Source organism: Dromiciops gliroides, chromosome 4 (assembly GCF_019393635.1).
Source record: "Dromiciops gliroides isolate mDroGli1 chromosome 4, mDroGli1.pri, whole genome shotgun sequence".
NCBI classification, from domain to species: Eukaryota; Metazoa; Chordata; class Mammalia; order Microbiotheria; family Microbiotheriidae; genus Dromiciops; species Dromiciops gliroides.
Genome location: NC_057864.1, coordinates 103,585,614 through 103,612,702, shown reverse-complemented (window position 1 = coordinate 103,612,702; position 27,089 = coordinate 103,585,614). Strand labels below are relative to the sequence as shown.

At 42.1% G+C, this 27,089-nt stretch overlaps 1 protein-coding gene across 2 annotated transcripts in view; it reads right to left on the bottom strand.

Moving 5' to 3' along the window:
- Positions 1-20,424, bottom strand: part of NFASC (neurofascin) — a 256,804-nt gene extending 236,380 nt beyond the window's left edge. For both annotated transcript variants that reach the window (XM_043963346.1, XM_043963350.1), the window contains exon 1: positions 20,275-20,424. In XM_043963346.1, coding sequence (XP_043819281.1) covers positions 20,275-20,399 — 125 coding nt within the window. In that variant the 5' untranslated portion in view covers positions 20,400-20,424. The remainder of the gene's footprint in view (positions 1-20,274) is intronic.
- Between the last annotated feature and the right edge of the window lie 6,665 nt (positions 20,425-27,089).

Below are 27,089 nucleotides of genomic sequence, written 5' to 3'. Positions count from 1 at the left end.
GTCAAAACTATGATGACTAACATTTACATAGTGCTTAAAAGCTTGCAAAACACTTCACAAACATCTCATCTGATTCTCTCAACAAGCTTGTGATATGTGTCATTATTATCCTCACTTTAGACATAAGGAAACTGAAGTTCCAAGTAAAATGCCCATGATCACACACATCAAGGCCAGGATTTGCTCCTGACTCCAAGTCCTGTACCTCCTCAATTACACTAAATCTATAGTTTGATGACTCTCATCTCTTCCCTGCTTTATAAATCAGAACAGCATTCCTATTCACCAACAATGGGTGTTCCACAGGTCTCTGTCCTGGGTCCTCTCCTCCTCTCCCTCTATACTATTTCGCTTGGTGATCCCATCAGCTCCCATGGATTCAATTATTATCTCTATGCTGATGATTCTCAAATCTATTTATCCAGCCCTGATCCCTCTGCTGACCTTTAGTCTCCTGTTTCCAAGATGTCTTGTAGCCATCTTAAACTCAACATGTACAAAACTGAACTTTTATTTTTCCCCCCCAAATCCTCTCCCCTTCCAAATTTCACTATTGTTCCCTATTATTGTCTCAAGATTCTGTCAGTTCCCAAGGCTGGCAACTTACATGTCAGTCTCAACTCCTTACTATCTCTCAACTCCCATATCCAATTTGTTGCCAAAGACTGATGATTTCACCTTTGTAACATCTCTTGAATGTGGTCCCTTCTCTCTGTTCCTGCCACCACCCCCAGAGGCTCCCATCTCCTCACATCTGAACCACATACTGGTTGATCTGCCTGCCACAAGTCTCTCCACTCTAGTCCATCTTCCACTCAGTTATCAAAGCAATTTCCCAAAGAGCAGGTCTAGCTTTGTTTATGCCCCTACTCAGCAAATTGTAATGTCTCTCTATCACCTACAGGATCAAGTATAAAATCTCCTGTTGCTCAAGACCCTTTATCACTTAGCCCCTCCCTACTTTTCCAATCTTCTTACACTTTACCTCCCCAACCTGTACTCTTTCAAGCAATAACATTGGCTTCCTTGCTATTCCTTGAACAAAATACTAGATCTTTTGGTTCCAGGCATTTTCACTTGCTGATATTTCAGCTATTCAGGATATTTCAGCTCAAAATGAGGAAGAGCTTCCTAACATTTAAAGCCATCCAACAATGGAATTGGCTACCTGGGAATATAGTGAGTTCTTCTTCACTGGATCGATTTAAATCGAGGCTATATGGCCAACTGTCAGGTGTGTTGTAGAGGAAACTTCTGCTTTGAATTTTATGATTTGGAAAATTTTCATTGGTGAAGACTATGAATCCCTTACTACTCTAAGTACCCTGGCTATAGTCCTTTAGCTCAACTAACTACATCATAGCTCTCCAATATCTTCTCAAAGTTCTTTAAGCCAAGTGACCACAACATTTTTTTAAAACCCACAAAGGCATGGAAAGCTCTAGACCAAGCCTACTTAGAAAGGAACTAAGACTCCAGTGGTTAATCTGGCAGTTGTAAGAAATAATAAGATCTCAGCAGGGTCTCTTATCCCAGAGATTCCCATCTAAAATGATTGACAAATCGTATGTAGTTTAGGCTCCACTTTGCAGGTCCATGTATAAAATGGATTTTACTTCCATTTGCACAGACACAAATCAGTAGGACTTCTTTGTGAGTTGTTCCAGAGATGGAATTTGGTTATAAAGAATTATCCTTACACTTTCCTCACAGACTTTCCCTTGTGATCACATCCATGAGAAGACTGGCCAGAGTTAATGGTAGTCAGTTTAACAGTTGCATCCAATTATTTTCATAAGGGAGAAAAATGGCCCATTTATGGGACCAAATCCATGATCTAACTCTCCTCCTAGCCATATTGCAACCACTGAACTAATCAAACCAAATATCAGTCAATCAACATGTTTTTATTGAGTTACTAAGTGCAAAGCACCATGTTATAGGTGCTATGGGGTGAAGTGGGGGGCAGGGAAGTTGGGCACAAAGACAACACAGTCTCTGCCTTCAGGTTGTTTGTAATCTAGTTGAGTCAACAAGATTAATGGGAAAATATAATTAATCATTTAATTAGGCAGATAAATGAAGGAGGAAAAGGATAATGGAAAGGATAAGAGGCAGGCCTCTCTAAGATGTTCCATTTGCAGTCTTTGTAAGGAATATCTCCTAGCATCCCCAACATATATGTCTAGCCTGCCTACTTCTTGCCAGGTGGGCTGCACCTTGAGATCGTGGCCAGGACAATGATGTGATGAGATGTCTTGCCACAAAGCTCTCCTCTTTTCTTCCCCATGACTGCATCCATCTGGGCCCACGTCACCAGGCCCTTGGTACAAAAGCTGCTAGAGTCTCAACAAGCTCCTTTTGTGGCTGACTCTGAGAGGAAAGTTGAAGTAAGACTCTGGAGTCCTGGCACCATTTAAGTGATGGAAAGAAAAAGGAGCTTCTTCCCCTCCTTTCCCCTCCCCCACAAGTCCTTATCTAGACATTCTCCTCCCATTCCTCTATTTTCACTTGGCCCTGCAGGAAGCCAGCTCAGCACAATCTCAGCTTCAGCATAGCCCCACTGGGACAGCAAGATGCTTGACTAACCATAAAAGAAGGCACTGTCACTGCAGTCATGGAGGTGGCTGGTACTAGCTAAGCCTCATGTAGACGCCTTGGAGAGAAGGTAAAGACAGAGATACACACCTGCCCCAGAATCCCCTCTAAACCCTTATGTTACAGTTTTATATAACTGATTCTCATTTCTGTCCTTATTTAATCTTACTGGCTCTGTGTCTCTTCCACCTGTGCTGGCTTTTTCTCTTTCAGACTAGGACTGATCTGCAGGAGCAACTCCTGTCTCTGGTATTGTCCACAGTACCTATTACAGATTCAAGAGTGGAGCAGATGCTCAGTTAATGTTCAAAGACATACCCTACAGATATCAAGCCCTTTACCTTCAGAAAGGCCACCAATCATTCTCATTTATTGAGTCAAGTCAACAAACATGACAAATTGACAGTCTATTCTTAGGTAATTTTCAAAGTGGTATGTAGCCATAAAAATTGTAGAAGGCAAAATGTTCAGTCCCAACTATATGACTTTAGATAAACCATTTAACATTTAAACCATTTAACATTTCAGGGGCTCAGTTTCCTCAAAATGAAGATTGTGTGAACTTCATGGCTTCATGCTTTAAGTCCTAGGATCATCTTCACTGCTCCTCCCACTCACCCAGCATCCTTCACCAATTCCCCTATAGTGACAAAGAATGACAAGGGCATATCTATACCCAGAGCTAGCAAATTGGATGAAGGATTACAAGGACCACCAGAAGCCTTTCCTGGAGGAACATACCTGGTGGGCCACAGACATACGCACTCTCACTGCAAAGTCAGTGTTTTTATGGTGGAGAAATATTCACTCCACTATTTAATCAGGGCTCCAAGTCTCCCTGAAGAAAGTCACTGGGACCCTAGCCAGCCACTGAGGAGGCCTCTCTCTGTCCTTGAAAGAACGCTGCAGTGCTGCGCACACTGAGCTCCTAATTGTGAGGACAAGAGAACCAGGGCAAAAATCAGAGCCAGGCAAGAATTTCCAAATGAGCATCAGCAGGGGTCTCGCTGCCTTGGATCTGCCAAACATGTGCCCATTTAGAACTTCACTCCACAGCAAGGAGGAGAAGTTTAAAGGGGGAAAGATGTGTATCTAAAAAGGAAAGGGCCTTTATCAATATGAAAAAAAATGTTATTTTTCTTTTTCTTTTGGTTTTTACATGTAACTTGGGGAAAATTCTAAAGGAAAAATAAGATAAAAACTTCATCAATCCTTGGGGGGAAAAGGAAAGGGCAAGGATTCAGTTATACATAGGATCTGGTATGTTCCACACAGGCCAAACTGGAGGGTTTTGACCTCATCTGTTCTTGTTTTGAGTCCTTGCTGAAAAATTCTCCTTTTCTCTAAGGAAACAAGCAGCTGAACAATGGAATTACAAGTGATATATAACTATAGACTTACAAAGGACTCTGCATATATATAACATATTTTATGGTAGCAGCCCTGTGCAGTAAGCAGTTAAATATTATTATCTATTTTTCATATAAGAAAACTAAGGCTTAGATTAAGCAACTTTCAACTAAAAATCCTATGAAAACAAATGTTGAAAACTATCCTTACATGTAACTGGAAAATAATAAAATACTTTTATTTTAAAAAAATTAAAAGTTTAAGCAACTTTCCCAATGTCATGTAGCTAGTAAGTAACAGAGTTGGTATTCAAACCCCAGACTTCAGATCCAGTGTTCTTTCAACTATGCTCCCACTGCCTGGTTGGTATGCTTGGAAAAACTAAGGACTTAAGTCAGGGCATCTTAGACAGCACGCATGTTTGCACACACTAAGCTTCCTCCCTAATGACTTCCCTCCAGGTTTTCCCTTCTCTCTCACAAAAAACCCCCCACAAAACTTTTAAATGAATCATCACAACAAGAAAATTACTTACTCCAACTGTAAAACTGCTAGATAATCAGGATAATTTGATTTAAACCTGGAAGAGGGCTTGAAGGTCATCTGGTCCAACTTCCTTATTTTACAGATAAAGGAACTGGAAACTCTACTTTCTCCCTAGTAATAGAATATCAGATGGGGTCTGAATGCAGATTGAAGAATACTGTTTTCACTTTCTTTATATTTTTGTATTTTTTTCTCTTAGTCTGTTTCTTTTGTTTGTTTGTTTGTTCATTTTTTTAGTGAGGTAGTTGGGGTTAAGTGACTTAACAGCTACTAAGTGTTAAGTGTCTGAGGCCGGATTTGAACTCAGGTCCTCCTGACTCCAGGGCTGGTGCTCTATCCACTGCGCCATCTAGCTGCCCCTAGTCTTTTCTTTTTTCATATGACTAAGATGGAAATATGTTTTACATGATTGCACATATATAACCTATACCAAATTGCTTAAGAGGGAGGATGTAAGGAAAGGAGGGAGACAATTTGGAACTTAAATTTTTTAAAATAAATATTAAAATGTGTATATACATATAATTGGAAAAAATAAAATATTATTTTAAAGGTAAAAGAATATTGGAGATTTTATCACAATCCAACCTTGAACAAGTTTCCCTTCCAGAGCATCATTGACAAGTGGTCACCTACAGGCTGCTGGTGCTGGGGGAATTTCACTACCTTTCAACATAGGATTTAGAGATAGAAAAGACCTTAGAGATCATCTAGTCCAATGCACTCATTTAATAAATGAAGAAAATGAGGTCAAGAGATGTGAAATGACTTAGCTAAAGTAACTTTCAAACAATTTTGATTATTAGCTTTTCTTCATAATGAGCTGAAATCTGCCTCTTTGCAATGTTTATTCTGCCCTCTGGGGCTAAGCAGAACAAATCTCACCCACTCTCGACATGAAAACCCTTCAGATACTTGAAGACAGCTCAAAATCTGCCTCCAAATTCCATTTGAAGGTGCTAACATATTTCCCCAGCCCTCTGTTTTTAACACTGCACAAAGCTGGGGGGAAAAATTTCACACTGGGTCTGTTTCAGAACCCTGGACAGCAACCAAGCTCCCCTCTGGCGCCTTGGGATGCTCCAGCTCACCAACCTCCCAAATTCACCCACTAGTTTTGTTTTCAGTCTTCAGCAGGTGCCTGTGCAGAGGTTTCCTAATCAATTTCACTTAACACCAAGGACTCTGATTTCAAAAGGAGGGCGCATCCAGCTAAGAAAACCACTTGCTAATGGACAAAAAAGGGATAATGTCAATATTCCTAAAAACTACTTTTATAATATGAAAGCTAAAGCCATCTTAAGCTGAATTAAAAGGGGCATAGTGTCCAGATCTATGGGGATGAAAACCTTACTATATTCTGTCCTTGTCTGACCACATTTGAAGTATTATGTTCAGCCTTAGGTCCCACATTTTAAAAAGGACACTGATAAGTCAGAGTACACACACACAGAAGAGAGCCACCAGAGTGAAGGGTCTTGAGTTCATGTCCATTGAGGATCAATGGAAGGAAATGAGGATGATAGACTGGAGAAAGGAAAACTGGAGGTGGGGCACATGGGGCATGATAGCTATCTTCAAGTATTTCAAGAACTATCATTCTAAAGAGAGATTATACTTGTTCTGATTGGTCCCAGATGACAAAACTAGGTGTAATAGGTATAGGCTAAAAAGAGGCAAATTTAGGTTTGATAGTAATGAGGGAAAATCATACAATATGTGCCACCAAAAATAGAATTGACTGACATGATAGGTAGTAAATTCTTCTTCACTGGAATCCTTCAAATAAAGACTGGATTGAGCACTTGTGGATTCTTCTTCAGATATATATTGGACTAAGATGTCCACTAAAGTTCTTTGAAATCCTAAATTCTGTGATGTCTTGCCTATGCTCGAATAGCTTACTTGCTTCCCATTGACTACAGGATAAAGTTGGGAGCCACCATAATGGCATTTGAGATGATCTATGATCAGACCCCAATCAAACTACTCAACTTTATCTCCCATTCCTCCCCTCTCCCAGCACTTAGCACAGTACCTGGAACATAGTAGGTGTTTTATACATGCTTGTCAACTGCTTTATCTGATGACACAAACCACTGCTCAAGCTAGGACAGTTCTTTTACTGTTCCCTTAATAGGTCACACTGTTTTATTGTTTCAAGACTTTGTTCATGTACCCTCTACTTGAGATGCCTTCCCCTATGAGAAGTCTACTCCAATCCTACCTGGCCTTCAAGGTAATACTTAAGGATCACTTTCTCCATGTAGTCAGGTGTTCCAGCCTATACTTTACTCCTTTTCCAACTTTCTTATGCTCATATGAAGAACAGCCTGAATTTTTTCTAGAAACCAGTATACCCTATGATATTGTTCCTTATTTGGTTCATTTGGGGCCTCTTCAACTAATATCTAACACCTTACTTCCTGGGACATCAAAGATAGGAAATCAGCTAGTTTCACCTAAGAGAAAGACTACCCTCTTCCATATAAAACCCACATCCTTTGACAGCCTTACTGAGCTACCCAGGCAGAAAGGTAATAGTGACTCTGGTATTCTATACCAACTAGGAGGAGTGAGGGAAAACTTGGTGGAATTGGGTGCGCTGAGCCCAAGAGCAACCTCTGCAAAAGACCCCCTCTTCCTCCTTCGATGGCCCCAAACCCAGCCTATTTCAGAGCCCAGTGACCTCTGTGGTTGTAGCCTTACTTAATCCCACCCCTGCTATGCTCCAGTCCATAGTGTTTCACTTTATCCTCTTGCATGAATCAAAGAATCATATAATAGCTAGCATTTATATAGTGATTTAGTCATTCCAAAGCATTTTATAAATAAATGTTATCACATTTTATCCTCACAACAATCCTGGGAGGTAGGTACTATTATTATCCCATTTTACAGATGAGGAAACTGAGGCAGGCAGAGGTTAAATGACTTTCACAGGGCCCCACAGCTAAGTGTGAAGCTGGATTTGAATTTATGTCTTCCTTACTCTGGATCCAATATCTATCCATTTCACCACCTAACTGCCTAAAATAAAGGCCTATTGCTTTACTTGATTACATTACTAGTAGTCTGTTTTGTTTTTTTGTTTTGTTTTGTTTTGGCGGGGCAATGGGGGTTAGGTGACTTGCCCAGGGTCACACAGCTAGTAATTGTCAAGTGTCTGAGGCCGGATTTGAACTCAGGTACTCCTGAATCCAGGGCCGGTGCTTATCCACTGCGCCACCTAGCCGCCCCCAGTAGTCTGTTTTATAATGTTTTCAAGCCTACTCTAAGTTCCATAAATGCTGTTGAGGACTAGGATAGTCTTACAGTATTTATTATCTATATCCCTTTGTTTAGCACTAAAATAAATTATTTTTTTTCATGTTATGTTGGAGGAGATTTGTCTCCCTATGAATATATGATCATATGAGGACAATCCAGTCTATTGTCCTAGATGTAATCAGTGACCCATTGATGACTCACTCACAGGTAGAGGCAGGGAAGAGTATATTAAAGGGATGTAATAATAGCTATTAGTCTTCCTCAGAATAAGAACAGAACCCAGGGCCCTAGCAGTGTCCTAGAAGAAAGAATTATATTCTGTTTTGGAAACTAGGAGGCGTCAGAGGTGAATACAACAGTTTCCTGGAATTAGCCCAGGAAAGTCTCTTCCTCAGACAGTCAGAGGGGTTAAGCTTATTTAGTAAAAATCATACTCATTAGATTTCTCTGATCAGTTCACCTGATTTAGAGCTATGCCATTATAAGTTAAGGTTGAGAGAGGGGGTGCTGGGAGAAAAGAAGGATTTTTGATCATTGAAAATAAAATAAAATAAATTTTTAAAGCCCAAGTTAGAGTTAGTAATCCTGGAAAATATTACTGCTTCTGGATTCTTCTTTTGATAAAATAAAGAACTCTGTCTTATTCTATACATGGTCCTAGACTTTTGCTTTCCTTTTGTATATAAATTCATTGAAATTAGTTAATAGAAATAAATTCTTATTAAAACACTACTTCTGTTGACATGGGTCAACAGAATTGGGACTTAAATCCCAGTCTTCTATTTCTAAATTAAGCATGGGACTAAATGACCACAGGACAGGCAAGAGGGAAAGAGGGACGAACATCCAAAGGGTATTCATGTGGTGGTAATGATCTTGAGAAAAAAAGAAACTCAAAGAGAGAGGGAGGGAAGAAAGTGGATGGGGAAGTAAACCCCAAAGAGTTTCAAGATACCATGATTGGTCAAAACTAAAGAGGAGGTATAGCATGGTTCCCAGAGCTGACATGAAGGTTGATATGACACCCTGGGTGGAGAACTGGGGATCCTGAAGTATCTTGCATGCTTCTATAGACACAACCTTGCCTGTTCAACAATAATTTCATGAGTATGGCTTATCTTCTCAATTAGACTATAAACTCCTCAAGGGCAAGGGATGTATCTAATATTTCTCTTCTACCCTTCAGTATATATTCCAGTGCTTAACATAGAAGGCATTCAAGGAAGCAAAAGAGGAAAGGCAAAATAGAACCAAGGGAGGTTGGGGAAAATAGAAAGCAAACTGAGAAGAAGGAAATCAATCAACAAGCACTTATTAAGTGTTTACGACATGCCAGGCACTGTGCTAAGCACTGAAGATCCAGAGACAAAAGTGAAACAGTTTCTATCCCAAAGGAGCTTAAATTCTAATGGGGATGTCCTCCTGCAGAAGCTAGGAGCTTAGCATATTTGTGCAGAGAGCTTCAGGTTTTTCTCTACAGTCCTAGATATAAATATACAATATGAAAACATATATATATATATAAACAAACTATACAAGATAAATACAAGGTAGGTTTTGGAGGGATATGAAGAGAAGGAAAAAAATTACTTAAAATGTTCATATCCAACAATCTCACCAATGAGTCAAAGGAGCTGAAAGAAAAAAAGGGGGCACAGAATAAATGCTTGTTGACTATTAAAAAAATATCCATAGCAGTATGTTTTGTGGTAGCAAAGAAGTTGAAACAAAATGGGTAGCAACTGATTGAGGAATGGCTAAAAAAACCCCGTGAATGTAACTGAATATTATTGTGCAGTAAGAAATGATGAATGTTAGGGAATTTAGGGGAAAATGAGGTCTGCATAAACTAGTGCGGAGGAAAAGTAAGAACAAGAGCAATACACAAAATGTCCACAAGAATGTAAATAAAAGATCACAAAAATGAAACCGAACACTAAATAGCTGAAAAAATGGTAATGATCACCAATGAGACATCATGAAACATAGTTCCCTCTTCACAACAGAGACAGGAGACTGCTAAGGAAGAATATTGCATGTGTATCAGATGTAGTCACTGTATTTGATGTTGTGTGTGTAACTGTTTTTCTTTGTTTCAAGAGTTCTGTCATTCTTCAGAAGGAAGGGTATTTCCAGAAACAACTATGGTGTAAAATAAAAGTCATCAATAAAGCTTAAGAAAAAAAAGAAAGAAACCCGGGGCGGGGGGGGGGGGGTAAAGAAGGAAGGAACTCATAGAGAAAAGAGAAAGAAGTTAAAATCAAACCAAAAAACAAACAGTGACAGCTCGGCCACAGGGCTCCAGCTGAGCTCCCAACATAATTCCTCTCACAAGCTATGGATGATCATAGAGGGACTTTATCTTTAAAGCAGCAAATTTCCCCCAGGCCCAAAGACATCATTTTTAAAAAGGTCAGGTCACTTACATCTGGGAAAACCATACAATGGAGATGAGTGTTCCCAGATTTCTCTGTTTCTATGTCTCTGTCTCTCTCTGTCTCTCTGTCTCTGTCTCTGTCTCTGTCTCTGTCTCTCTCTCTCTCTCTCTCACACACACACACACACACACACACACACACACACAACACATGCATATACACACAGATACTTCCCTTTTACCTCTTAATGGCTATAGTAAAATTCACTCCTTGGCTAGTATACATCAGCCCAGGGAAGATATGGAAAGAAAAAAACAGATGCACAGTCCATGACTCTGCTAAATAATAAGACTCAGGCTGTTCTCACAAGTCAGAATGCTCCAAGGAAAAACATACTTGAAATTTCAGTCCAGTCCCATGTTCCTTCACTGATGAAGTTAAGCTAACTCCAGCACCTGGATTTTCTATTTGACTGCCTAGTATATTTCCCCATCAAATTCATTTGTCTACACAGTGTCACTATGAAGTAGGGAGGAAAGGATAGAGGTGATTCCCTCTCAGATGAGGAGACTAAGCTCTATAAATTTTCCCATAGTCATAGGGCAAGTGAAGACAGTGCATCTTGCATAGGATCTTAAACATATAGTAGCCATGCTGCTTCTGTGCCTCCTCTCATTACTGAGAGGCAGCATACCACAGCAACGATATTAATGTACTCAGAGTCTTTACGGAATTTTTTCTTCCCTATATAGGAGAAAGAAGAGGTCTAAAATCTTAAAGGGAATAATAGAAACAAAGCAGTAATGAAGAGGCATAGCATTACCAGACCTCAAACTGTATAATCGAGCAACAATCTTTAAAACTACTTGACATGGATTTTAAAAATATATAAAAGTAGGGGGCAGCTAGGTGGCACAGTGGATAAAGCACTGACCCTGGATTCAGGATGACCTGAATTTAAATCCGACCTCAGACACTTGACACTTACTAGCTGTGTAACCCCCATTGCCCTGCCCCCCCAATATATATATGTAGATCAGTGAAACAGACTGGATAAGCCAGATGCAGATGCAACAGTAGCCCAGTGTTTGATAAACTCAAGGACATAACTAGTAGTGGAAGGACTCCCTATTTGACAAAAACTGATGAAAAAAAACCTGGCAGTTTGGGGCAGAAATTAGGTTTAGAACAGTATCTCATACCAGGCATCACAATATAATGGATATAGTGCTGGACTTGGAATCAGAACAACCTGAGCTAAAATCTGGCCTCTGACACTTGCTTTTTGTGTGGCCTTGAGTAAGTGACTTAGGTTCTCTGATCCTCAGTGTCCACATCTATAAAGTAAGGGGGTACTTTCTGGTTCAAAATATAGTTTATAGAACTATGATGGGAAATGAATGTGTATTCTTGTATATGTGTTATTGTCAGCATGTAAAGGGTGGTGAGAGTGAAGGCTTCTGAGCTGGTTCAAGTCCTGACTGTAACACAGGTTAGCCTCTGGAGAGGTGGGGTTCTACAGATTTGGCATATTGCATGTAGATAAGATGTTGGACTTTGTTGATGTGCTCATTAGTGGTGCTGAATTGTTTTTCTCTTTCATTATTATTCAAGGTTACAATAGATAAAGGTGACATAAGAACAAAAGATATTGATATGAATTTTTTCAAAGAATTCCCCTGTTAGTTCTACAACTGGGATACATCTGTGAAACCCTGTCTCCTTCCTGCCTGGGGTCATTTCTAAACAGCTTAATACATGGTGTTTTTTAAAAAAATTTAATTGAGTTGAAACTAGGACCATGTTTGTTACCAGTGCATGTAGACTGCCCCAGGACTCTCATTAGTGCACACTAAGTGGAAGAAAGGCATGAAACCTACTGACCCCAGATCTGGGAATTTCCACAGACTGTTCCAAGAAATTTAAGACTGGAGGAAACTGGCTAGTGTTAGCAAGGAAGAGTGTGTGTGTGCCTTCAAAGTTGGACTCACCTTGGAGAAGGCTCTGAGGCTCACTCTTTCTCATCTTGGCCATCCTAGCAACCACCAATGCCAAAAGCAAAAATTCACTTTCTGGCTGTTCTTTCTAGGAAGTCACAGATTTAGAGTTGGAAGGGTCATTGGATCCAACCTACTCATCTTACAGATGAGGAAATTGAGAGCTAGGGAAGTTAAGTGACTTACTTAGGGCTTCATGGTTAGTAAGTATAATGAGGTATGATTAAAACCCTACATCTCCCTGACTTCAGTGCTCATGGCAGCTCTCTCTAAAGATAGCTGTGTGGTATGGTAGGAATCCAGAATAATGGATGTAGAGTCAAAGGAGATGGGTTTAAATTCTATGTCTGCCCACTTACTACTAGTGTGATCCTGAACAAGTCATCTAATTTCTCTGACTAGATCACCTCTAAGGTACCTTCCAGCTCTAAATCTATGATCCTTCTACAAACCTTTCCTAAACTTGGTCTATACCAACTGGCTAGGGTCAATTGGTTGCTTAACATGCATTAATTAAGCACTTATTGTATATTGGTTTTTGTCCTTAGCACTGGGGAAAGGCAAAAACAGTCCCTTTTTTTTGGTTTGTTTTGGTTTTTGGTTTTTGTTTTTTTGGTGAGGCAGTAGGGGTTAAGTGACTTGCCCAGGGTCACACAGCTAGTAAGTGTTAAGTGTCTGAGGCCAGATTTGAACTCAGGTCCTCCTGATTCCAGGGTCAGTGCTCTATTCACTGTGCTACCTAGCTGCCCCCAAAAATAGTCCCTTAAGGAGCTCAGATTCTAATTAGAAAAACCACATCAAAACCACATGATACATGCAGAATTTATCCAGAGCAGAATGCAAGGCAATCTCAGAGGGAAATTCACTAGCAGCTTGGGGGGAAGGGAGGAACCATAAAAGTCCCTTCAATTCAACAGTTAATATAATTTTCCTTTCCATAAATACCTTTTCCCTTCCTCTTTCCTCATCAATGTCCAAGTCCCACCTTCTCCAGAAAGAGAACCCCACCTACTTTAGATCACAGTGCTCTGGGCAGCTAGGTGGTGCAGTGGATAGAGCACCGGCCCTGGAGTCAGGAGTACCTGAGTTCAAATCCGGCCTCAGACACTTAACACTTACTAGCTGTGTGACCCTGGGCAAGTCACTTAACCCCAATTGCCTCACTAAAAAAAGATCACAGTGCTCTCTCTGGTATAGACAGTAATTACTATTCCTATAGTAATTACTGTCTATACCATTCATTTTATGTTGTTTTATGCCACTATTCTTTTTTTCCCCCATTAAAAGTGGCCCTGTCTGGGGCAGCTAGATGGCGAAGTGGATAGAGCACTGGCCCTGGATTCAGGAGTACCTGAGTTCAAATCCGGCCTCAGACACTTAACACTTACTAGCTGTGTGACCCTGGGCAAGTCACTTAACCCCAATTGCCTCACTAAAAAAAAAAAAAAAGTGGCCCTGTCCCCCCAGATAGACTTTGAAGTCCCTGAAGACAGAGAATATGTCTCTGTGCCCTCCACAACAGCTAGAACCCTACCTATAGCAGGTACCAATAAGGATACTTGAGGACAATCTGCTTAGAAGGCCCACCCACCATGTTCCTTCTTCTTCAACACCTGGGCTGGTAACAAAACTCAAGGCATAGATGGGAGCTCTAGAACATGGGGCAAGGTAGGGTCATGTACAAGAAAGGCACCAATCTGCAGGAATATATTAAATCTCCATTCAGCCCAGGGCTAGGATCCTCTTATCCCAGGAGGCAAGTCAGCTAGCCCAGAATCTCTGGCAGCTTGTCCCTGACTGGGGTTGGAGGGGAGCTAGGGGGAGAGAGGGGAGGGCGCCTGTTTATCTCTTTAGCTCTGTTTATTGTGATCCTGGTAAGAGGTTCTGAGGACCTCCAAGCCCCTCTCTAATTAAATTCATTAGAACAGATTGGGGCTTTCTTTCCAGGATCTGGAAAAATCAACAACACAATTAGCATCATAATGATAGAAAGAGGGGCTGCCAGGGTGGCTGTGGGGAGGGGCGGACTCAGGGAGGGGCAGTGGAAGAGGAGTAAAAAGGAGCAGGTGAAGAAAGAGGAGACAGATGCTAAAGCAGCTGCTTCCTAGAGGAGGAGCCCGGGGTAGGGGGAGGTATGATATCACCAGGACCCTCACCATAATATCCCAGAGCACTTTCATCTTCTCTTTTTGAATGAAAGTGAAGTAAGAAAAGAGAAATCAGGGTTATCACAGAGTATAATCTGTGGGAAGGCGGTAGAGAATACATTAAAATCATAGAACTATAGAATCGGAAGGTACTTTTAGATCAAGGGTTCTTAACTTTAGGTCCATGGATAGATTTCCAAAGTTCCATGCTTGGGATGGGAAAAGTAAAACAAACCAACAGAAAACCATCTTTATTTTCATTAACCTCTAACTGAAATAACTGAAATTTAACATTTTATTCAATCATTTGAAAACATTATTCTGACTTTACCAGACTGCCCAATGGGCCCATGACATACTTAGGCTATCTCTTTTAGAGAGTAAGCTTCCCTTCTACAGTATCTCTGAGAAGTGGTCACCTATTTTCTTGAAAACTTTCAGTAACAAGGAAATCACGATTCTTTTCATTGTACGGAAAAAAGGCCTGAAATTCATAAAGAGGCAGGAACTCTCCTAAGTTCAGTCAAAGGTAGAAATGATTTAAAGATGGAATGAAAATGGAGGCCTCAGGCCCCACAGTGATGTCCTCTCCCTGTACTGCTATATACCACACTGGGTAGGAAAAAATGGGAGAAGGAAGATGGGATAAAGAGCAATACAGGATTATAAGTCAGCCTACTTCTTTTCAATAAGTCATGAAACCACCCCAATAAGGGGGAGACATGGTTAACCAATTACATTCTGGTGGGAAAAAAAAGAACTTAAAGAGTTTGCTGACTGCAAACTCTGATTTGACATGAGTCAACAATGTGGCTTGACCGAAAAGTAAACAAAAAGAGCTAATACAATACTAGGCTATGTTACAGGGAATGTAGTATGTAGATCCAGGGAAGTGGTGGCCCGATCCCTCTGTCTTTTGTTCTGGTCAGAAGGCATTTGGAATACCATATTCAGTTCTGCATACCATTTTTAGGAGGGACCATGAAAAAGAGGAGCAAGTCTAGAGGAGTGTGACTAGAATTATGGTGGATGGGCTGAAGGAAAAACCAAGGGTATCAAATTGAACAAGAGAAGAGATGACCTTTTGGGCTGGGGGAAAGGGGTTAGGATGACATGAGCGATGCTTTCAAATAGCCAGTTTTGTCACAGACAAGATGAATATTCTATATAGCTTGAGGAGAATTGAGACCATATTTTTGGCTTTATATACAGAAGATCTAACAACGAGAACTGCCTAACAATTAAATTAGCAGCTTTATGAGGTAGTGACCACGCTATCACTGTTAGTATTCAAACAGATATTTCCTGGCCTTAGGAAAAGTCTCTAAGACCTCAACTAAGTAATAGATAAATTACAATGTTCCTTCAAACATTTAACCACAGGAAGGGCAAAGCCAGAACTTGGCCAATAAATGACACATCAGAGAGGGACAGATGAATTAGCACTGGGCCTATCCAACCACCATGTTGAGTCTCTCACCTTAGCCTTCTTCTTGACTTCAAGACTGTGTAGATTCTGCCTCTCACTCCCTCTATGGACCTCAATTTCCTTATCTGTAAAATGAAAAGGCTGATGTAAAGGACTTCTCAGATTTCTTTCATCTCTAAATTGATGATCCTGTATCTTCCATTTCTTCTTACTCCGCATCTTATCTAGAAGAGCTCCATGATCACAGTTTGTGTCTCTTCAACCAGACTAGGAGCTTCTTGAGGGCAGGAACTGTTTCTGCTCATAGTAGGAAATTCAGAACAGGAAAGTGACTGCCTGACCCTATTGGCTGTTAAAGGGAGGAGGGAGATAGAGGTGAAATGGGGACCCCTCTGGAGGAAGATGCTAAACATATTAATTAAAAAGATTTGGTCCTAGGAAACTTGCTGCTCCAGGAAGCAACAAATGCCAATGTCCAAGCAAATTCAGGCATTGGTATATCTGAGAAAATAAGCTAGTGCCTGACAGCAAGATGAAGCTGCTGCAGAAAACCTAGACTTCTGCCAGGAGACAAATCCTGGGTTTATGTGTGCTCCCCCAGACATCTTTGCCAATGAAATCTCTGGTCCACCAGCCACTGAATGCCTGGTCCGACAGTCAGCCAAGCCCATGGAGTCTGGTAACAACTCAAATTTAAGCTGATCACCACACACAGCTCCAGCTCACATTTCCAGACAACACTAACCATACCAGAACCTGAGAGGGAGGTAGCAACATTGATTGCATTGGTACCAAAAGTCCCAATGAGTGAACCTGAACAAGATTAAAAGCAACTGGGAAATGTTTAACAAAATGAAGCAAAATAAAATACAGTATAGGTAGGACTCATATGTCTCACAGTGATCTGATTCTATTTGAGTTTGACCCCACTGCCTAAAGGTAGGGAATAGAGAAACAAACTGAGTCTGTATCTCACTCCCCCAATAGAGTGGGATCCAGCTTAACTCACCCAGTCTTACTTTCTAAGCATCTTTTTGTTCCTTAGAACAAAGTTCTTTGCTTCCTTCCCATCTCTTTATATTACCTGACACTCAGAGATTTTAATGTTCCAGTGGCTGAGGAAGGAAGTTGGGACAAGCAATGAGGGGAACAAGGTGATCAAAGCCTTAGAAGCCTAAGACTCAGTCATTGCACAGACCCCAACCTCAACCATAGAGGACAAAATCTAGGAACTTCAGCTCCAAGACATTAGCTATATCCTCCATGTGTCACCAAAAACTTCAAGCTAAGCTCACTCCAGACCAACAAAAGAATACAAGGAACTAGCAAAGCTGGCAAAACTAAGTCCTCTCTCTGTGTTGACTTCTCAGTGGGTTTGGACAGCAGTCTGTGAGCACTGAAGGAGAGGGGTCAGTGACAAAACCAGGGTAGCTGGGACTCAGGAAAGATGATGACAGGTTACACAATAAAATTTCCATTGAATGGAACTGAAATGTTTAATCATTTCATCATCAGAATCATGGTTCAATCAACTCTCAATTGCATTCCCAGGCTATAGCTATTCTTCTTTTCAGAGAGACCCTGCAAGGAAGAAGACCAATGGGTTGAAGCTACAAAATCAGATTCCCAGTTGACTTATGGGGGGGAAACCTTACTAAACATTTGAGCTATCCAAAAACTGAATGGCCTGCCTGGGGAAGGTAATGAGGTCACCAGTCCAAGGAATTGAAGTTAGAAAGGACCTTAAATGATCATCAGATCATCTATTCCAGCCCCTTATTTTACATATGAGGAAACTAAACCTAAAGAGATTAAGTGACTTGCCCAAGTCCTCCATGAGTAGCAGAGCCAGTATTCAAACCCCACACCTGGTTAAATCCAGTGCATTTATCACATTCTTTAACACTAGGAGTTTTTAAGAGGAATTTGAACCACTTGTTGGGGACACTATGGAAGAAATTCGTGCTTTGGGTCTTTCTTTGCTGGACTAAATAAACTAGGAAATCTCTGCCAGTTCTGAGATTCTGCAGACCTGAATTCAGGAGGAGTCAGTCACCATTTCTCTACCTATACAAATCAGGAGGCAGTCCTTCCTACTCCCCCACCAGGCATAAAGGGAGACCTCCCGAGTTTGAGGAAGCAAGCTACTTCAATCCCCAATAGGTGAGCAGTACAGAGACAGGGGTGGATGTGCAGTTTGTTTTCATAGGATCTAAGATTTAGAGTTGGAAAGGAACTGAGAAGGCCATCTAGCTAAACCCCCTCACGTTACAGATGAGGAAAAAGGAACCCAGAAAGGTTAAGTGCCATGTCATGGGTCATGCTAAATTTTCCATTTATACCCCTAGATTTCCTTATCTGTTCCCAAAGGGCAAGCATACTTTTTAGGGTAAACTCGGGCTCTCTCTCTCTCTCTCTCTCTCTCTCTCTCTCTCTCTCTCTCTCTCTCTCACACACACACACACACACACACACACAGCTCCTGTTGTATCCCAAGGGGCTGAGAGTGAGAGGTTAGGAGGGCAGAAGACATCTCCTAAAGAGGAATGCTAGGGAGATCAGAACAAAAGGAAGCATGAGTCATTCTTCTCATCACCTCTAACACTCCCTTGGACTCCTTGTCTCTGTCCACAGAAGTCCCTCTACATCCGTTGGTCCCTTGGCTTTTGTGGGTCATGCATCAGTCTGGCTCATTGGACTTAATGCAAACAATTCAACTCTTATGAGTGCCTCATCCTCAGCATCCTAAGACCTCAGAATTCCAGATCCTGGTCTCCTCTAAAGTCTTGTTGACACTTCCTCCCTCCCCTAGTATAGCTATCTAGTACTACAAGAGCAGATAAGACACACTGGGTAGTTTGCTCAGTAAAAAAAAGACATGAGGGGACAAGCAGGAGAGAATAGTGGTCATTTCTTCCATGGTGAGAGGTTAGGACCTTCCCCCCCCCTCCCCTTCACCTCTACCCACCCCTTCCCCAGACACACACAGCACTGCCTGGGAAGGCTTTAAAATCTTGGAGCTGATCTTGCCCAGGGGACCAGGTATGGAGATAGTATACAGCAAGAGGCTGCATATGATAGAAGTCCAAATGATTCAGCACTCTGCCCACTCCCAGCCCTGAGGGCCACACAAAGACATTGTGGCTCTGTTTGGAGTTGGGGAAACAATTCTGTTCCAAAAATCCAAATACACCAGATCACCAGTGAAACCTTTCTCTCATCATGTCCAGGTCAAGGCTCAGAACAAGAACTTAGAATTATCTATGAAGCCATTAAAGTCTTCCTTGACTCCCAATCCACTAACATAAACTCAACTCTATCCCACCACAAAGTCCAACCAGGAAACAAACCAGCCTCCTAAGGCAAACCAGAACAGCTGGCATAGAGGGCTTGGAGGCAGGGAAGGAACACCAGAGAGGCAACTTCCACACCCTGTACCCCAAAGGAAGGCACAAGGCATGGGGAGGGAGGAGGTTATCGCCAAAAGCTCTAACAAGGCAAACTCAACCTTCCTATACCCAGGTCCAAGGATGGGAAAAGGGAAGGATGAGAAACTCTAAGGGAAGAATGGAGCAATAGGGTAAGGAAATTAAGTGGCAGCAATCTGCTTTAGAAGAGAGTGCTAGAGAGGGTGGATGGAGAAGGTTAAAGAGGGGTGTGGAATTAACCAAGAGGGAGTGAAGGGGGTCTTGACTGAAAAAGAATAATATAGATAAGGGAGAGATGGAATCGAGAGAGAACACCGGGTAATAGATTGGGATAGAGTATAGAAAGAAGTGGTAGAGAGGTGGCATAAACAGTGAGGCCAAAGTGAGAGAGGGAGGACTATTAAAGGCAGGTCATGGAGAGCTAGGAGTGAGAAGGCTAGAAGGTGATAGAACAGAGAAGGAGAGAAGCTGACAGGTAATGGGAAAGAAGATATAAGAAAGGTAAATAGAAGGAGGATTGTGCACTAGGACCTGAGATGAGAGGTAGACAGAAGAGAGATAAGGAATAGAAGGAGCAATAAAGAAATATATTGAGGAGGATAGGGCAAAAGAAGGGGATGGGAAGGTGAAGAGAACAGAGATGGGGAATCAAAATGAAAAACAAGGATAGGAAGGGGATGGAGATCTAGATAGGAAGGGGGATGGGGAAATGGATAGGGAGGAGTATAAGAAGGGGGATGGGGAGGATAGAAAGAGGGATGGGAGATGGATAGGAAGGAGGATGGGAAGACGACTAGGAAGGGGGATGGGGAGACAGCTAGGAAGGGGGATGGGGAGATTATAGGAACGGGATGAGGAGACGAGATAGGAAGGGGGATGGAGATAGTAAAGATGATGTTGAAAAAAGGCAGCCTTCATAGGGGATGGGAAAGAGAAAGGATAATGAGGAAGTGGTCATGTGGGAAGTGAGGAAGAGTAAGACTGATGGAGAGGTGGAGGAAAGCGGGATGGAGGACAGGAAAGATGCTGGGGAGGAGGTTTGGAGGTGGGCTGTCTCTGTCCAGGATTCCGGAGCCCTGCAGTCTCCCGACATCCCCTACCCCCGCCCCAGTAGGGCCAGGGCTCACTTACCTCTCTACGCCCAGGGCTCGAAACTCCGGCTCCGGTGCAGGTCCAGGAGCGGCCAGGGTCCTCGGTTGCCGGGGCCACCGCTTGTCCCCTTCTACGCCTGCAGCGCCTCTCGCCGCCAGCCGCATTAGGGCAGAGACCAGCCCGTGCGCGTCCCCGGGGCCCGGCTGGCGCGCTCCCGACACCCTGCGTGCGCGCCACCCTCCTCCTCCTTTCCCTCTTTCCTTCCTTCTCCTCCTGGGGCACGCGCTGAAGCGGGACTGAGGGAAGGAAGGGAGCGCGCACGGGGAGGGGAAGGATGCTCCGGGCCGGCCCTGGCCCCGGCCCCGCCCCTACCACCTGGGCTACGGCCCTGCCCCCACCCCAATGGCGGCTCCCAGAGAGCTGGGACCCCTGGAAATCCTCTCCTCCTTCTTTTGACCCCACGGAGCTTCTATGAATGGGGGCTAGGGTCACCAGCTGTCTGCCTCTCCAACCAAGACAGAGCAGAAGAAAATACAGGCTACAGGATGAAATATTTAGAGCAGACCCAGGGAAGAACTGCCTGATGGAAAGGGTTATTTGACTTGAAGCCCTGGACAAAGTGGTGGAAATCTCTTTTCAAACGTTCATTCGTTCATTCACATTTATGAAGCACCTACTATGTGTCGTGCACTTGGCTGAGAGTGAGGGAGGCAGATTTAAAGATGAATAAGACTAAGGGGAGATATTTTAAGTATAGAGAGATAACAAAACAAATTAGAATAAGTCAAGTGTATAGCTAGAATTTAATTGTTATATGAATAGATGGAAAAAACCTTACTCACACACATATACATGAAGGAAGTTTCTTTTTTCTGTTTGTTTCAATCGTCTGACTTTTTGTGACCACATTTGGGGTTTTCTTGGCAAAGACACTGGAGTGGTTTACCAGTTTCTTCTCCAGCTTATTTTATAGATGAGGAATTGACACTAACAGGGTGAAGTGACTTGCCCTGGATCACACAACTAAGAAGTGTCTGAGGCCAAATTTGAACTCAGGAAGATGAGTCTTCCTGACTCCAGGCCCAGCACAGCCTGACACTCTAACCACTGTGCCACCAACTAATGCCATGACCTGGTGACCCTGGTTTCTCCAAGGCTGTGCCTGTATGTAACACTGACATCTCAACTACAAACTTTAATATCAAATTGGGGCCCAGGATGGACTGTGATGGTAAGACAGAGGACCAAAATTCAAATCCTAGCTCTGCTACTTATCACCTGGTGATTTGGGGTGTGTCATTTTCCCATTTTGGGCCTCGTTTTCTAAAATGAGGGGGTTGGGCAAGATGACTTCTTAGGTCCCCTCCAGTCTAAGAGCAGAGAGGCTTATCACCAGCAAGTTGACTGCAAAGTAAGGATTTTTTTTTTTTTTTAGTGAGGCAATTGGGGTTAAGTGACTTGCCCAGGATCACACAGCTAGTAAGTGTTAAGTGTCTGAGGCCGGATTTGAACTCAGGTACTCCTGACTCTAGGGCCAGTGGTCTATCCACTGAGCCACCTAGCTGCCCCTCTCATAGATTCTTTAATGACCACAATCAGAAAATAATTTGGAGAAATGACATTAAAGTTTACCATTAACAGGTGAGGGAGATTCTCCATAACGTTAAGTTTATACTTTCAAAACGGACTTTTTATTTTATTTTTTTATCCCTCAATAATGGCTCACTAGATGGATCAGATTTTCTTTCATGTTTGTGATCAATTTTCCTTTCATTGTTTTCTCTCTCTCCCCACTTGCACTGGGCATGAAGGCCACAATGACTCCACACATAGAATGAAAAGGTATACCACCCCCTCACCCCCTTCTTCCCATATCCCCTCTCCAAAAACAACAACAACGACATTGGCCCAGAGATGATTCCCCTTCCCCCACCTTGGCTGGTGAGGGATAATGACTCAGTCCAGAACTATCTGCCTTGCTCTTCAGTGGGAATCAATACATTATAATAATGCTTACTAGGTGCTGGACCAGATTCTCAAGACCCTGGACCTAAGAGCCCTGATGAAATATGAAGCCCAAGTCCTGAAGAGCAGAAAAAAGGAAGGATTGAAAAAGGGAGGGGAGAGGAGAGGAAGTTGTTCAGAGACAGAGAATGTCAGTGCTGGAAGGAGTATCAGAGATCCTTTTGCCCAACCCATGATTCCCCAGATGAGGAGAAGGAGGGAGGAGGAGGTGGGAAAGGAGGATTATTTAAAAGCTGTAAGGAGTCTCAGAAGCCACCTCATCCAATGAGTACCTGAGCCAGAATATCCTCTGCAACCACTGACAAGCCTAGTTCACTTCAAGGCCTCCGGTGAGTCTACTCACCATCTGCCGAGGCAGCCCATGTAATTTTTGAATCATTATCCTTATTAGCAAGATTTCCCAGACATTAAGTCTCAATATGCCGACTTTCAGCTTCTACCCATTGCTCCTACTTTTGTCCTCTAGCACCAAGCAGAAAGACACAAAATCTCTCTTCTTTACAATAGCCCTTAAAATACTTTAAAACAGTTATTGGGGGCAACTAGGTGGTATAGTGGATAGAGCCTGTAGTCAGGAGGACCTGAGTTTAAATCAGGCCTTAGACACTTACTAGCTGTGTGACCCTGGGCAAGTTGCCTAACTCTGATTGCCTCCCTCCCCCCAAAAAACATCCAGCTATCACATGCCACTCCTCTGCCTTATCTTAAAGTGAAATATCTCCATTTTCAGCTGATCTTCATGTGGCATGGTCTCCAGGTTCCTTACCATCCTGGATGCCCCTCCTTTGGTTTTGTTTCACTTTGTCAATATTCTTACTAAAACAATAACACCCAGAATAATACTCCAGACTTGGTCTGACCAATAAAATCCATGCAACAGCACTGTTACCTCCTTCATTCTGGATGCTTTGCCTACCTTAATGCTGTCTAAACTCAGGTGAGTGTTCTGGCTGCTATTTCACATTGATACAAGGATTAATGACTGGTTTTAGAGTTTACAAAGTACTTTTTACAAATATCTCATTTGAACCTAACGACAACCCTATTGTTACTGTAGTGTCTGAGGTGGGATTTGAACTCAGGTCTTCCTGATTCCAGGCCCAGTGCTCTATGCACTGTGCCACCTAACTGCATCCCCACTTTACAGATGAGGAAACATGCAGACAAAGGTAAAATGACTTGCCAGGGGTCTCATAACTAATAAGTGTCTAAGGTCAGATTTAAAATTGCTTCTTGCTGACTGGAGGTCTGGCAACCTATTTAGTAACCATCTAGCTGCCTCATTAGTGGGACATAGGAGATAACATGTTAGACTTGGAATCACAAAGGCTTGGGTTCAAATCCTGCCTCTGACACTTGCTAGCTGTGTGACCACAGGTAAGTGAAATGATATGGCTTGTGTTTCAGACAACTCTCTGAAACCATTAGTTATTTCTTATAGTTGTAATCTGAGAGTTCTAACACCATTGAAATCATCAGTCATTGATGTCCCATTGCTGACTCACACTGATTTTGTAGTTCACTAAAACCCCCAGTAGGAACATGATCTCTTTATTGTAGTGACATCTCCTCAACTTGTACAGGAAGGTCTTATTTTATGTGTGGGGAAACTGAGGCTCAAAGAGGTCAAGTGAGTCCCCTAAGGTCACAAAAATATTAAGTAGTACATTTAGGGTTCAAATCCAGATTTTCTGACTCTAATCAAAGATGTTGGTCAGATGAGATCAAGAAATAGGAACCCCAAATAGTCTACTTTTAGAGCTAGAAGGGATCCTGAAAGAGAATTAGCTATGAATCAGAGGTTCTGAGTTTAAATCCCACTTCTCATTCTTACCACTTGTGTAGCCTCACTCATTCATACCTAGACTGTCAATGTGGATGCCTTCTCGCCTAGGGCATGGCCATCCTGGAGATGACTGCCCAATTGATGAAGTCAGGAACAGTCCTGATAGGTGACTTCCTCCCAGGTGCACCATTTTAGGAAGGCCCCAGGCATACTTCATCTGACTCATATCTGGACTCTGTCTTCCACGTACTCCTCTCCCGCTGCATGCTCCTCCCACCTTTCCAGCTCCCCCCTTTTAGAATGTAAGCTCCTTGAAAGGAGGAAATGACTTGTTTGTGCTTGTATCTGTATTGACTACACTTAACTACTGCTTTGCACATAGTAAGTGCTTAATAAATATTCTATCCTTCTTTATCTATTCCTACTTACCTTTTTTTGTTTGTTTGTTTTGTGGGGCAAAGAGGGTTAAGTGACTTGCCCAGGGTCACACAGCTAGTAAGTGTCAAGTGTCTGAGGTCATATTTGAACTCTGGTCCTCCTGAATCCAGGGCCGGTGCTTTATCCACTGAGCCACCTAGCTGCCCCCATTCCTACTTAGCTTTCTAGTTTTCTATCTTTCTATGTCTTTATCTATCTATCTAACCTTGGGCAAGTCATTTATCTTCTCTTGGCCTCAGTTTCCACATCTGCAAAATGTACTCTGACATCCCTCATAGATCTATGACCCTTATACAATATCTAGACTAGTCCTTTCACTTGACAGCTGAGGAAACTGAGGTCCAGGATGAAATGAATTGCTCAAGGTCAAAATATAGTTTACTGGCAAGCACATAGGACTGGGAACCAGGAGACCTGGGTTCAAATCCTGGCTCTTCCATGAACTACCTTTGTGATCTTGAACAAGTCACTTCACTTTCTGATCCTCAGTTTCTTTATCTGTTATCCAAAAAGCCACAGAACTGTTATCTGATTACTCCTCCATGCAGGAATACATCACTACTTTCTATTTTCCCTACCTTTTGTTTTGCTTGTGCTGAAACTCCAGTTTCTTAATCCCTTTCCTCTGAGCATGAAGTTGAAGCATTTCTCAGGTTTTTCCTTATATTACAAAACCCATTTGTTTTGCTTTAGAGACTGTCTTGTAGATCTTGGTATATGCAGTCAATGACAGGCAAAGCACTTTGTACGGTAGATAATAAAAATTTATTGATGATGTTGGTGTTTGGATACTTTGGTCTGTTTCTACTTGTTACCAGTTATGATAGGGGGTGGGAATGAATGTGTGTGTTGGGGGGGATATAGATTTATCCTTCTACAATCTGGTCATTAATAATTTCCACCCATAATAGATGGGAGGAATGAAGGTAGGAACTGTTTCTTTTTTTTTTTTCTTTTTATCCCCATTGTTTAGCAAAGTGCTTGGCACAAAGTAGGCACTTAATAAATGTTTTTTGAACGTTTAAAGAATGAATGTTGGCTGGCAGAAGAGCAAAGCATGAACTCATGTTTCTCTAGATGAGCATTGTCTCTGGGGTCCTGGGTTCAAAATGAAGTTTTGATGTTTACCCATGTAACCCTGGGCAAGTCACAACCTCTGGGAGCCTGGTTTTTTTTTTTCATCTGTAAAATAGGGGGTAGGACTAGAGGACCTTTCAGGTCCTTTCCTGATCTAAATCTATGCATTCTGAGAGGAGGTTACACCCAGATAGCAGAAGCTGAAGAACAGAAATGCCCCCCTCTGGTAAAATAAGGAAGAGCAGAGAGAGAGAGAGAGAGACAGACAGACAGACAGACAGAGACATACAAACAGAGACAGAGACAGATAGGCAGGCAGGCAGAGAGACAGACAGAGAGACAGAGACAGAGAGATACAGAGAGAGTCAGAGAGAGTCAGACATACAGAGACAGAGAGAGACAGAGACAGACAGGCAGGCAGGCAGGCAGAGAGACAGAGAGAGAGATACAGAGAATCACAGACTGAGACGGAGACAGAGAAAGAAAGACAGAGACAGAAAGACAGAGAGACAGAGTTCATCTCCTGCCATTGTGTGTATGGAAGATAGGGGTCAATGATAATAAGGTATATGTGATTCGGGTTCAGGCCAATATGAAAACTCTTAGGATGTTAAAAAAAAATCCCAGCATCCTTTTGGAAGTTCCCAGGAATAATTCTGAGAAAGGACAAAGTTCATAAGGAAGTGTGCCAAAACAGCATGTTCCTCCAAATTCCAGTCAGGGCAATTTGGCTCCTGAGAGAGCTCCAGGAATCCATGGGGGAAGAAGCTGCTAGAGAGACATATCCCAACTAACACTGTCCAAAGAAATCCAGAAGCTATGGGTTTCATTGCCAGAGACTGAATGTGAAACTTACTTATATATTTGTCATGTTCTCCATAACAGACTACATATTCCTTGAGAACAAGAGCCATGTCTCATTCAGTCTTACAATGCTTTGCGAAGCATGGAGTTGTCTTTTGTGAACTTCAGGGATGACTTTCATATTCATAGAATCACAGATTTAGAACTGTAAGCAACTTTAATGATCAAATCCTCATTTGACAGATGAAGAAACTGAGGCAAAGCAAAAGTTAATAACTGACATTTATGTATTGATTTAAGATTTACAAAGCATTTTTCATATAGGATCTTATTTAATCTTCACAAAAAACTTATGAGGTAAACAGAGTGCTATAGGTATTATCATCTAAATTTTATAAAGGTGAGGAAATAGAAACAGAGATAAAGTAGCTCATCCAAGGACACACAAACAGCAACTAACAAGATTCAAGATTCTAACCCAAGTCCTAGGATTCTGAATCTTTCCTCTCTTTCCGCTCTGCCATGCTGCATTATTTGAAATTGGGGATATGAACAGGCAGTTTTCTGATGAAGAAACCAAAGCTATCTATTCCCATATGAAAAAATGCTCTAAATCTCTAATGATTAGAGAGATGCAAATAAAAACAACTCTGAGGTACCACCTAACACCTATCAGATTGACTAAAATGACAAAAAAGGAAAATAATAAATGTTGGAGAAGCTG